Genomic DNA, 13,651 nt, shown 5'->3' with positions numbered 1-13,651 from the left:
AACCAGCATCCATATGGGATGCTGGTACTGCAGACAGTGGCTTTACCTGTTATGCCACCATGCCAGCCCCTGTTCTTTCTTTAAGAAAAAAAATTCAAGACAAAGAGACAGGGAGCTTCCATTTGCTGTTTCATGCCCTAATGCCCATGACTAGGGCTGTGCCAGGCCAAAGCTGTGAGTTGAGAACTCAATCCAGGTCTCCCAGGCAGGTGGCAGGGACCCAACTACTTGAGATATCATCTGTTTGCCTCTGAGGCTCTGTGTTGGTGGGAAGCTGGAATTGGGAGCTGAGTCTGGGAATCAAACCCAGGCACTTTGACATGGGGTGCCAGCATCTTAACCACTAGACCAAAAGCCCACTCCACACACTGTGTTTCTTTAAATTCCTGCTTAATTCTTTTTCTTTTTATTTATTTTTAAAAGATTTATTTATTTATTTGAAAGGGAGAGTGGCAGCAAGAGAAAATGAGAGATAGAAAGAGATCTTCTATCTACTGGTTGGCCACCCAAAAACCCACAACAGCCAGGGTTGTGCCAGGTCAAAAGGCCGGAATCAGGAATTTCATGGAGTCTTCCATGTGAGTGGCAGCAACTCAAGTACTTGAGCCATTGTCTGCTGCTTCCCAGGTGCCTTAGCAGGAAGCTGGATTGGACATGGAGCATCTGGGACGCTAGCATTCTAATATGGGATGTTAGAGTTGCACTCAAAGGCTTAACCCACCGTGCCACAACACTTGACATCTTTATTCTAATTCTTGTTCAATAATCTGTATACCATCCCCTGTCTCTTCTTCAAGCCAGGGACTGCCGGCGCCGCGGCTCACTAGGCTAATCCTCCGCCTTGCAGTGCTGGCACACCGGGTTCTAGTCCTGGTTGGGGCGCCGGATTCTGTCCCGGTTGCCCCTCTTCCAGGCCAGCTCTCTGCTGTGGCCAGGGAGTGCAGTGGAGGATGGCTCAAGTGCTTGGGCCCTGCACCCCATGGGAGACCAGGAGAAGCACCTGGCTCCTGCCTTCGGATCAGCGCGGTGCGGCGGCCATTGGAGGGTGAACCAACGGCAAAAGGAAGACCTTTCTCTCTGTCTCTCTCTCTCACTGTCCAGTCCGTCTGTCAAAAAACAAAACAAAACACCAAAAACCAACAACCAGGGACTTGCTTTGCTTTTTGTTGGTCCTCCAACTCAAAGAAAAGATATGGTTCATGAAAAGTCATAGTACTTAAGAAAGTTCACAGGGAGATGGAATTAGAAGATAAGTTTATTTTGATCCAAAAAAATTGAAATCCATGCATATGGAGTCTTCAGAAAGTTCACAGAAAATGCATATTATGAAAAAACTATGCAAAGTCTGCATTTTCTGCATTTTTTCACCCAAATGAACTTTTAATTCCATTTCCACAGACTTCTAAAACAAGATTTATTTATTTATTTGAAAGTCAGAGTTACAGAAAGAGAAGGAGAGACAGATCTTCCATCTGATGGTTTACTCCCCAGATGGCCACAGTGGCCAGGAATGGGCCAGTCTGAAGCCAGGAGCGATGAGCTTCATCCTCCCACGTCTGTGGCAGGAGCCCAAGCCTTTGGGCCATCCTCTTCTGCTTTTCCCAGACCATTAGCAGGGAGCCAGATCAAAGTGGAGCAGCCAGGACATGAACACAGCACCCATATGGGATGCTGGCATGGAAGATGGCAGCTTTACTTTCTACGCCACAATGCTGGTCCCTTCCACAAACTTATTGAAATATCCTTGCAAATAGTGAAGATCTATTAGTCTTTCAGATGCAGTTGCTCTTTCCACATGGATTTCTGTGTTGCTCCCCCTTGTCCCCTGGTTCCTTATTCCAAATTTTTTCCCATATGTTAGAAGACCCTTCTACTCTTGGGCTTTTGGCAGTTAGAATACTGGGGCTATTTTACCCTTCAGATTCTCTTTCTAGTAGCAGGATAGGATATATCCTGCTCTTTTAAAGGTGGGTTTGTGGGGCCAGCACTGTGGTGTAGCGGGTAAAACTGCCACCTGCAGCGCCAGCATCCTATATGGGCACCAGTTTGAGTCCCAGCTGCTCCATTTCCCATCCAGCTCTCTGCTATAGCTTGGGAAAGCAGTAGAAGATGGCCCAAGTCCTTGGGCCCCTGTACCAGCATGGAAGACCTGGAAGAAGCTCCTGGCTCCTGGCTTCGGATGGGTGCAGCTCCGGCCATTGCAGCCAATTGGAGAGTGAACCAGCAGATGGAAGACCTCTCTTTCTCTCTCTACCTCTCCTTCTCTCTATGTGTAACTCTGACGTTTAAATAAATAAATAAATCTTTTTTTTAAAAAAAGATGGGTTTGGCTATGTGATTTTGTTGGTCAATGAAATACAAGCGAATGTAAAGCACATTGCTTCTAGATGGAAATTTTTCAATGGCTACAGCAAGACACTGCAACACTAGCAAGAAGATTTTATGATCCCCACTAGACTGTCCTTTAAAATTATTTATTTTTCGTTTATTTGAAACGCAGTGAGAAAGAGACAGCTGGAGCGTGGCAGGCCAAAGTCAGGAGCTGGGAACTCAACCTCATCTCCCATGTGGGCAGTAGGGACCCAAGTACTTCAGCCATGATCTGCTGCCTTCCAGGGTACACATGAGCAGGCAGCTGGACTGGGAAGCATAGCTGGGACTCAAAACCAGGCATTCCAGGATGGGATGCTGGCCTTCCAAGCCATGTCTTAACATTAGGCCAAATGCCTGCCCCAGGGCAATCTTGAAAGCATGTGTCTGTCAAGCCTCCACTAACCTAAGGGCCTCTGTGACTGTAAGAGACCATGCCATGGAGTTTTTCTGAGCTCCCCAGATCCACCCTTGAGATCAAACACATTCTTTCTCCCAACTGATGGTAATATCGGTAGTTGACAATTCTCTGATGAGTCCATCTCTGGGGTGTTACCTCTGGCTAAAAAGAATCATCTTTCCCAAGCGCATCTTCCCTTCCCTAGGTGCAGTTCACATCCAGGAACAGGTTGATGTGTGGTTAAACAGTCCTGGCTCCCTGCCTCAATGCAGGACAATGCTGAAGGGCACCCAGCTCCAGCACTCCCTGCAGGATTGGCTGAAGCCCCATTTGCACTGGGGTTTATTCCCTCTGCCCATCTTGCCTCAGGCAGTTCCCTCTGAGGTAGATTGAAGGTGTTACCAATAACCTCTTGCAGGAAAATCTCAAGAGTTCCAGGGTCAGTTTCCTGATGAACCCTGCTGGTGCTAGACCCCCTGGTAACCATCAAGCATTGTGACATGTGGGAAATAAATTTTCATTGCAATAAGCTGCTATTTGGGGGATGTTATTAGCAATTTAACCCATTCTGAGCAGTAGAGATGCCAGACCTCACCTGCCCTACCAACCCTTTGTTTTCATGTGAGCATAACTTGTATTGGACTGTCTTGTGTGGTGTTTAAATCATTGCCAAGTTCTAATTCTTCTTTGATATTCTTTCTCACTGTGAGTGGACAATGATGTCCCAACTAAGACATTACAAGGACAACAAAAAAAGGAAAAGGGCTGTGCATCTAGTTGTTTATTCCTAGCAAGTCAATGTCACGTGTCTTACATATTGTCTAAGACTTTTTCCTCTTGTCTATATAACTTATTTATAACACACACCCGTACTCAGTGTTTCTAAGGAAATTTTTATGGAAATAAAAATTCAATAATCAAGTATTTGATTCCCAATTTGGGAAAGAAAAACAGTATATCACCAATTAATTTGTGTACTGGCAACATACAGCCTATTTGTCTGAGTGCTAGATCTCCTTTAAAGTCAAATAATAGAACAATTCCAGTTTGTTAATTTAGGTCTTATAGGCAAAACAAAATGTAGTAATGAAGCCAATGCATCAAAGCATATGCTCCTGTTTTTTAAAAAAGGATTTTACTATACAGAAAAAATTTCGCTCTGCCTGAGGGTAAACAGTAGAAAAATATTTCAACTCAAAAGAGTCTTAGAATCCTGGGCTGGTATTACCACAACCCCTAATTATAGAAGATATTTAGTATGATAACAGAAACCAGCCTAAGGAATGTGAAGATTTATTTACATCAAGGTCGGATAAAGAGATAAAAGGGGACTTGAACAAGCAAGCAAAGAGTATGGCTTTAGGAGTGCATTTATGAATGTATCTTTAGAATTGCCCCTAGCCACAATGAAAGACCAGCAAAAGCAGCCTTCAGAATAACCCTCTGCCTACTGGGAGAAGGAAGGCTTCACCTCTTGAGATCGCCCTCCCACGCAAATTTTCCACCTCGCAGTTAAGAATTAAACCCAGACTTCCGATCATGGCGCCACGAACGTCACCTTCTCCCCTTTCCCCCAGCAAAATCCCACCCAAGTCGGCTGATCCCGCAGGGCGGCGGGAGGAACCCCCTCCCCTATCCTGGTTGCTTGGATACAAACCAAGACTTGCAAATGGAAAAAACGGACTAAACAGATCCTAGAAAGCTACGGTGGCAAAAGCACCGTCTCAATTTTGGGGGGTGTGAAGACCCGATCCCACCCTCTGCCGAGGGAGCAACTCCCTCCCGTCATTTCCCTTTCTCAAGCCCTAAAAGGCTCCTAAGGCCCCAACCTTTGTGAATAAAGGCCCTCGGAGAAGGAGTGGGAGCCGCGCCGCACACACAGACGTGCACGCACGGCAGGGCCGCTCGTGTCGTTTTAAAGGGGTTTTCTCTCTGGCTCCGCTTCCTTGCCAAGGTGCAGGATCCCCAGTCCGCTGAGAGGGGCTAAGGGTCCGCTGCTCGAGGCAGCAGGACGCCCTTCAGAGCAAACATCAGTTTAAGGGTGGTCTTTCCAATTCCGGCTTTTGTTTGAGTCAGTGAGGGGAGCCCAAGGTCTCCGGTTGTGGGAACGACGGGTCCAACCGGACGCTTTGGGCCACGGAGAGGGAGAGGGGGAAGCTCCAGCCCCAGAAAACGGGGGTCGTTTCTGCCAAGCTTTCCTCCAGGGGGGGTCTTGGGGAGACGCCTCAGCTGGACTAAATCACGGGGCTCGCAAGAGTTTGCCAAACGCTGGGACAAAAGATGCGGCCGCCCTCTCCTAAACGTACATACAAATCCCAAGCCATCCACGTATGGACGCGATGTGTGTACGTGTGTGCGCGTGTGTGAGGGGCAAAGGCCACTGCGGCCCACCGGCTTGCCAGCCCCACCCTGCGCTCGGCGGCGGACGGCAGAGACGCGCCGCGCGAGGGCCTCCGAGTCCTCCGCCAGCCCCGGGCGCGGGGCGGGGCCGGGCGGGGCGGCGAGCGCGCACGCGCAGTGTGGGCTTCGTCGCGCCGCCGCCCGCGCTGCACCACAGGCCAGAGACAGACAGGGCCGGGAAGAGACGGAGACGGAGGCGGAGGCGGAGGCGGAGGCGGAGGCGGAGGCGAAGGCGGCGACGGCGGCGGCGGCGGAGGCGGGGCGACTCCGGTGACCGGGAGCGCCGCAGACTGGCAGCTGCGGCGACTCCCCCCTTTGTGTCTGGTCTGCGCGGAGCCGCTGGAAGTGCTTCCCGGGAGGGGTGCAACGGGTGTCTCGCCGGCCTCGCTGCTCACCCCCCACCCCGGCCACCTACATCCGCCCTCCCGCCGCCCCCCGCCCTCGGCCCGCGACGCCCGAGCGCCTCCCGGAGCCCAGAGCTGCGGGAGAACGAGGCGGCGGCGGCGGCGGCGGCGGTGGTGGCGGCGGCGGCGGCTTCCTCGGGGGGTTGTGATTCGCTCGCAGGAGCCATTGACGGGCGAAGACGAGGCTTTCATGGTGGAATTTACCTCAGGCAAGACCGAGCGGCCGGAATAAAAGAGCGAGAAGGAGAGGCGCGCACGCAGGAAGGCTGGAAGGGGCAGCCTCCCGCACCCTCCCCTCCGCCAGCCGTCTCGGGGCGCCCGGGCCCAGCCTGCCCACCCCTGCCCTGCCCTTCCCTCCCCCGCTCCCCGCCGCCCCTCGGCCGGGCCTGCCCGACCCTCGCACGATTGTTCCGTGAAGCCTGTGGGCTTGTCCATGGAGGCAGGCACCTTTTCCCATCCAGTGGAGGAAGAGGATTTGTTGTGGAGATCGGAGTGAAGGAGGCAGCGAAGCGAAACTTTACCGGGAACCCTGCCCTCCTGGAGCCGCGGGCGATGCGACTTGGGCCGCCGGGCGCCGCCGCCCGCCGCGCTTCGCCCTTCGCGGCCGTCGGGAACGCGTTCTGATCCGCGGCGCCCCCCTCGACTCCCCGCGCTGCACCCCGCGGCACCCTGGATATGTTTTCTCCCAGACCCGGCTATTTTTTTGATATCGTGAAACTACGAGGGAAATAACTGCGGGGGTTTCTTCTCGGCTCCCTGCGTCTGTCCCCCACCCCCACGGACATGCCTTCGGTTTGGGGAGCGCACGCACCCAGTCCTCGGCAAGTGAACCCCCCCAGCCGCCAGGGAGCGAAATGAAGGGAATTTCTGCCGCGGAATGAAAGCTCTGCCACTCCGTCCTCTCCCCTGCCATTTGTCCTTTCAGACTGCATTGTAATAGGGGCAGGATAAGTCCGACGCGAGACCAGACGAGCCCCCCGGCCGTCTTCACTTTCCCCGATTGTCTTCCTTTGCCCTCCTGCTGCTCGCCTGGCCCCGGGATGACTTCCTCGGTGCGGCGGCCCCGGCGGGTGCCCTGGCTGCTGGGGGCCGTCCTGCTGGTCAGCACCGCGGCCGGTGAGTAGCCCCCCTGGCGCGTCCCGGCCACTTCCCGTGCGGGCGGCGAGGGAGGGAGCCCGCAGAGGCCGAGGCCTGCGCTCGCCCTTCGCGGCGCGTCCCCTCGGGTCGCTGCGGGCGGGTGCTGCCCCCGGCTACCTGCGCGCCTTCCTCGCTCCTGCGGGGGAAATCGCCTTGGGGGTTTCGGTGTGGTTTACACCCCACTCCCATACTGCACTCCCCCCCCCCCCGCCCTCCGTGGGGAAAAAAAAGGACATATTGGGTGTGGTATCTTGACATTTTTAGCTGTGAGGTAATGCAAGAATTAAAAATAATGTTTTAATCAGCAGTGAACGGTGTCTGTTATGAGATCTTTGGAAACAGAGCTTGTAGTTTTTTTTTTTTTTCTTTTAACACAAAGGAGCGGATTTGGCTTACAGTAAAAGGAACATCAACTCAGATAACCCACTCTTGACCCTTAGTTTTGGAGGTAGATCACTTTTTGGGAATCCGTGTTACTTTCATTTTTCAAAAATGTTACCGAATGCATGGAGCCAATGTTAAGGACGCCAGAACTGAGGCTCTTGATAGATTGTATAACGCTGTTTATTATTATCACTAATATTATTTTGTTGCCAAGTATTTTAATAATCACATCCGTCTGGACACTCGTATTTTATATGCTTTTGGAATTATCGTTGGGCATAGAAGTATTTTGGTAACTTTTCTGTTAGTCATCTGGCAACTGTTGGCTTTCCTGTCATTGAGACAACTTTGACCTGACGCCGGACTTCTAGGAGATTTGACACTTAAAAGTTCTTTGACATTGTGCTTAATCGTGAAGGGAAGTGGTAGTCATCCTTTCCTCTGGATGTTATCTCACTAGTTCCCCAGGCACTTTAGACAAAACCTCATAATCCATTTGCAATTATTCTTTAAGGAGTCTTTGGTGATTTGTTTTTAGAAATTTTTGGGGCTGAATTGTCCATATAATTCTTAAATGTGGTTTAGGGTGGCCAAATGGAGTATACATTTAAAAACAAGGAAAGGGCAAAATGATGGCTTCTCAATGCTTTTTTCTTTTTGTAAGTGTGTAATTTTCAGATTCAGTGAGTTTCTCATTGCTGTGTTAAACACAGAATTTACTTATTTAAATTTGAAAGTCTGAACTGGGAAAATACTAAAAAAAAAATCAGAGGTTTTTCTTTTGAGCTTTTGGTATTATTGTCTTGTTGATTAATACCTACTATTTTAAGGATAAATATTTAATTGTGTTAAAGTAATTTGAACTTTTGAATTGAAATGTATTTTGAAACAGGTATTTTAGCATTAGTCATTGCAATTCCTTTTGGAACAAAAACATGTTTTTTCCTTGAAGTTTGTATTATATTAACTCTTAAAATTTTCTAGCCATAGCCATGTAGTTCCTGTAAAATATAACAAATAAAAAAAGGCCTTCCTTACGCTTAAGCAGTCATTTCTTAGCAGAAATCTCAGAATGTTTTTGTTCTTTGTTTTAGAATGTATACCTTTTTAGAATGTATATTTCCAATTATAATAAAATGACATGCTCATCATTTTGTGATCAGAACTGGTAAGAGGAAAAAAAACTAATGATTTTTGAATAAATGATTTTTGCTTGATAAGTAAAATATCCTTAGAATAATGTCTCTTAAAAGGGATAGATGAAAAAAATCATTGCTTAACAATGATTTTAATCTTGTTTATTTAGTATTATTTAGCACCAGATGACAAAATTTGTGAAGTTGTATTTCAGAGTTATAACAATAATAATAGCTGGTATTTATTTGATGTAAGCTGTGCACCACCAATAGAATATTTGGATAGCTTTCCATATATTTTCTCACTTCATCATATGACAATTCTGGACTGTAGGTTCTTATTTAACGAAGAGGGAGGGTTAAGTATGGAGAACTTAAATAACCACAGGGTAAATTTTGGAGATAGGATTTTAGTCTGTACCCTTATCTACCACATTAATGGTGACAACAGCAGTAGAGGCAGCAGCAACTTCACTTGAACTGGGAACATGAGTTAGCAGATCAGCCTTTGAAAGAAGCAGGGATACTTAGTGGATAGTGGTACAGCACTTGTTATGCAAATATCATGGTTCTGAATGTGTAAAACTTTGCTTAATGTTGGAGTGGCTAGTGCAGTTTCGTTAGGTGCTAGGTGACTAGAGAGGACTTGTGTAGAATTACGATTCATAGATGGAGTGATATGACCAGACAGGTGCAAATTGTGCAACTGAACAAGAAAAACAGTACTGGAAGACTGACTGATTGCACATCCATCTTTGGAGTCAGGGATAAATCATGTCTTTTGAATCCCTCTTTCTAATTAACTCTATCTAGCCCTTGGACTCCTCCATTCTAAGGACAGTTGATATGCAAAATGAGATGTGCTTGCTTGATTTATACATGAACTCTTAATTTTAATAAAAGAGTACAACACAAATGTTATTTAAACTTCAGCTTCTGTAATGCATTTGAAATAATTCACTTGATGGGATTTCAGTTTTACATATATCTTTAGGAGCACATTCATTATCTATAAAGTGAGATTCATCTATTAGTGTTGTTGAGCAGTTAGTGAGTGTTGTTGAATAACTAGAAGTTTAGTCATCTTCACTTTAGTATTAAAGTGTGGGCATTGCAACACAATTATCTGAGGTTCTTGATAAAATGCTTATGTTTGACTACAGTTGAGATGTACTGAATGGATCTTTCCTATATATGTATTTTTAATTTAAAACTTAGTTTCGGGGTGGCTTTACCCACTCTGCTTCCTGCAGTGCCAGCGTCCCATATCGGCACCAGTTCAAGACCCAGCTGCTCTATTTCCAATCCAGCTCTCTGCTATGGCCTGGGAAAGCAGTGAAAGATGGCCCAAGTCCTTGGGCCCCTGCACCCGCTGTGGGAGACCTGGAAGAAGCTCCTGGCTCCTGGCTTCAGATCAGCGCAGTTCTGGCTGTTGCGGCCGTCTGGGGAGTGAACCAGTAGATGGAAGACCTCTCTCTCTGCATCTGCCCCTGCCTCTGCTTCTCTGTAACTCTGCCTTTCAAATAAATAAATCTTAAAAACAAAACAAAACAAAAAAACCTTGAGTCTCAGCAAGATTGAAAACCACTACTTTTTTAAAAAAGATTTATTTATTTATTCGAAAGGCAGACCACAGATAGAGGGAGAGACAGAGAGAGGCGTCTTCTATCCTCTGGTTCATCCCCAAATGGCTGCAGTGGCAGAGCTGGGCCATTCTGAAGCCAGGAGCCAGGAGCTTCTTTTGGGAGACCACATGGGTTCAGGGGCCCAACACTTGAGCCATCCCTCCATTGCTTTCGCAGGCCATCAGCAGGTAGCTGGATTGGGAGTAGAGCAACAGCTAGGACTCAAATTGGCCTCCATATGGGATGCTGGAGCCACAGGAAGAGGCTTAACCTACTATGCCACAGTAATGGCCCCGAAAACCATTACTGTGTATCATCAGTCCTAATTGGGTTCCTCGAATGTGGTGATTCAGTCACCTTTTGCTGCATTAGAAGTTGGCATCTGTCATATTAAGTAGAACAGATAAAAAAACTACTACTTTTTTTATCTGTTCTACTTAATATGACTGGTTTAGATCTGTAATTGATGCACAGTTATTCTTAAGTGTTGAAAATTAACTGAAATGTGATCCCTGTTGAACATGGTGGTGGGAATGGGAGAGGGAAGAGATGTATAATTTGGGACATGCTCAGGCTGACTTGCCCCAAGTGGTGGAGTTGGAAGCATACCAGGGGATTCCAATTCAATCCCATCGAGGTGGCATGTACCAATGCCATCTCACTGTTCCAGGTGATCAGTTTCAGTTCACAGTTGGTCATGGTGAAGGGACTGGGAGTCAAAGGGAGCACATAGACAAGTCTAGTACCTGCTAACGCTAACTGATGGAGTAAATAAAGGGGAGAGTGATCCAACATGGGAAGTGAGATACTCAGCAGACTCATAGAATGGCAGATGTCCTAAATAGCACTCTGGCCTCAGAATCAGCCCTAAAGGCATTCGGAGCTGGCTGAAAAGCTCATGAGAGTATTTCAGGCATGGAAAGCCAAGACACTCTGGCAAAAGATCTCTGCAAGTGAGATCCCAGTGGAAAGAACAGGCCATCAAAGAAGGAGGTACCTTTCTCTGAAGGGAGGAGAGAACCTCCACTTTGACTATGACCTTGTCTAAACAAGGGCTTCCATAGCCTTGGAAACTCATGACTGGAGCATAGGGAGATTACTGATGCCATAGACAGGAGTGTCAATTGGTAAAGTCAACAACAGGAGTCACTGTGCACTTACTCCTCATGTAGGATCTCTGTCCTTAATGTGCTGTACATTGAGATTTAATGCTATAACGAGTACTCAAACAATATATTTCACTTTGTGTTTCTATGGGGGTGCAAACTGTTGAAATCCTTACTTAATGCATACTAAACTGATCCTCTGTGTAAAAAAAAAAAAAAAAAAAAAAAAAAAAAGAAAGAAAGAAATTATCAATTCCCAACTTGACTCTCACTGGGATTAAACATGACAATAGGTCTGCTCTGATTTCATCATCATTTAAAAAAATCATCTATTATTTTTCACTTTATGTTTCTGTGTGGGAGCAAACTGTTGAAATCCATACTTAATGTATACTAAGCTGATCTTCTGTATATTAAGATAATCGAAAATGAATCTTGATGTGAATGGAAGGGGAGAGGGAGTGGGAAAGGGGAGGGTTGTGGGTGGGAGGGACGGTATGGGGGGAAAGCCATTGTAATCCATAAGTCGTACTTTGGAAATTTATATGCATTAAATAAAAGTTTAAAAAAAAAAAAAAAAAAAAAAAAGAAGTTGGCATCTGAGGACTGGTATTGTGGCGTAGTAGGTAAAACCGCTGCCTTCTATGCCGGCGTCCCATATGGGTGCCTGTTCATGTCCCAGCTGCTCTATTTCTGATCCAGCTCTCTGCTGATGGTCTGGGAAAGGCAGTGGAAGGTGGCCCAAGTGTTTGGGCCCCTGTTATCCATGTGTGAGACAACCGATGAAGCTCCTGGTTCCTGGTTTTGGCCTGGCCCAGCTCTCTGGCCATTGTGGCCATCTGGGGAGTAAACCAGTGGTTGGAAGATCTTTGTCTCTCCCCCTCTCTCTGTAACTCTGACTTTCAGAATAAATAAACCTTAAAGGTTGGCAACCATAAAATTCTAGTAGCATGCAACAATAGCATTTGTTCAGCTCCATGTGTCTCCTTCGGAGCCCAGGCTGGAGGGAGGGTTAACATGTCTGGTAGAAGCTATGTCATGGCAGTGACAAAAGTACAAGAGAGCAAACCCAACCCACCAGCACATTTCTGTGCTCTGCACTTTCAATGTCCTATTAGCTGACCAAGTCATGTGGCCAAGCCCAAAGACCAGAGGTATGGTAGCATACTTTGCCATAATGAGGCTAATATAATATGTGGACATGTAATTCAATTGCACAGGAATGAAGACTTGAAATCCTCATTCTCCCTCCTAGGGTCAGGAAGATGGTCCAAGAGTGAGGTTCTGTTACCATTTGAATGGAGACCAAGCTCTTACTTAGGCCTTTGCGTCTGGTGTCTGTAAAAGCTATTCTGGCATGTGGGATGTGGCATTGGTGTGTGTATAAAACATGGAGAGAGAGAGAGAGAGGGAGAGAGAGAGAAAGAGAGAGAGAGAGATGCCTATTCCATACAGAACACCTTTCTTTCATTAAAGATAAGCTTTCAAGCAATTTTTATTCATTTATTTATTTGAAAGGCAGAGTTGTAGAGAGGGAGAGACAGAGAGATCTTCTATCAGCTGGTTCACTCCTTAAATGGCTGCAACAATCAGGGCTGGGCCAGGCTGAAGCCAGGAGCCAGGAGCCCCAAGCCCCTTCTGGTTTCCCAGGTGGATGCAGGGACCCAACCACTTGCTGCATCCTCTACTGCTTTCCCAAGCTTTTACCAGGGAGTTGTATCAGAAGCAGAACAGCTGGGACTCGGGCACATAGGATGCCAACATTGCAGGTGGCAGCTGAACCTGCTATGCTACAACGGTGGCCCCAAACAATTTTTTAATTATGCATTTTATTTCATTATTATTTGAAAGGGAAAGATTGAAAGCAATCTCCCAGCTGCTGATTTACTCCCCAAATACCCACAATGTCCAAAGGTGGACCTGGAAACTTAATATGTGCCTCTCATGAGGGTGGCAGGGACCCAACTACTTGAGTCATTGCCTCTTGCCTCCCAGGGTGCATGTTAGCAGGAAGCTGGAGCCAGGACTTGAACCCACTCTGATAATTGGATATAGGTGTCCCAAATTGTGTCTTAACCTCAAGCCCAAAGCACATGTCTAAAGACCAACATTTTAACAGTGAAAAAGAAAAAAGTTGAGTGTTGATCTCTGATGGATAAAATCTAACTTTGAAAGGCACTGAGTGAAGTCAGTTAATAATTGACCATTCCACTGATTTGGCCCCTACTCATATATAGTCTTACTATTGAATGTATTTATGTATTTGCCTACGCCTCTCAACTGATAATTTCTAGAGGATAGGGTTCATATCTTAAATTGTTTTGTAATGTATTATATTCCAATGGACATAGGTGTTTAAAAAATACTTACTAAATGAATGATAAAAAGGAGTTGGAGCCTGGAAATATTCTAGGATTACTTACTGCCTTAAATGACATACTAGTAACTTAATCTTTCCCTGTAAGTTGTATAATGAGAAGACTACTGTCCTAAGTAGTAGGACACAGGATTCTATGTGATTCTGGACAAAGAGGTTACTTAACAGTTTTCTCAGTTCTGAACTACGGGGTTGGACTAGATCATGTTTGAAATGTACATTTTTTAAATTTTTATTTATTCAAAAGGCTGAGTTACCAGAGAGGGAGAGACAGAGAGAGGGAGATTTTGCATCTGCTGGTTCACTCTCCAG

General features: G+C 46.6%; 1 protein-coding gene across 4 annotated transcripts in view; it reads left to right on the top strand.

Moving 5' to 3' along the window:
• The first annotated feature begins 5,474 nt into the window (after nucleotides 1-5,474).
• BMPR2 (bone morphogenetic protein receptor type 2) overlaps nucleotides 5,475-13,651 on the top strand; it is a 169,067-nt gene continuing 160,890 nt past the window's right edge. The window contains exon 1 of one of the 4 annotated variants that reach the window (XM_008258989.4): nucleotides 5,475-6,690. In XM_008258989.4, coding sequence (XP_008257211.2) covers nucleotides 6,615-6,690 — 76 coding nt within the window. In that variant the 5' untranslated portion in view covers nucleotides 5,475-6,614. The remainder of the gene's footprint in view (nucleotides 6,691-13,651) is intronic. The other 3 variants (XM_008258990.4, XM_070070371.1, XM_070070370.1) reach the window with 3 other exon arrangements.

Source organism: Oryctolagus cuniculus, chromosome 3, assembly GCF_964237555.1.
Source record: "Oryctolagus cuniculus chromosome 3, mOryCun1.1, whole genome shotgun sequence".
Classification (NCBI taxonomy): domain Eukaryota; kingdom Metazoa; phylum Chordata; class Mammalia; order Lagomorpha; family Leporidae; genus Oryctolagus; species Oryctolagus cuniculus.
Note: the sequence above shows the minus strand (reverse complement) of the source record. Positions and strands in the feature narration are given on the sequence as shown.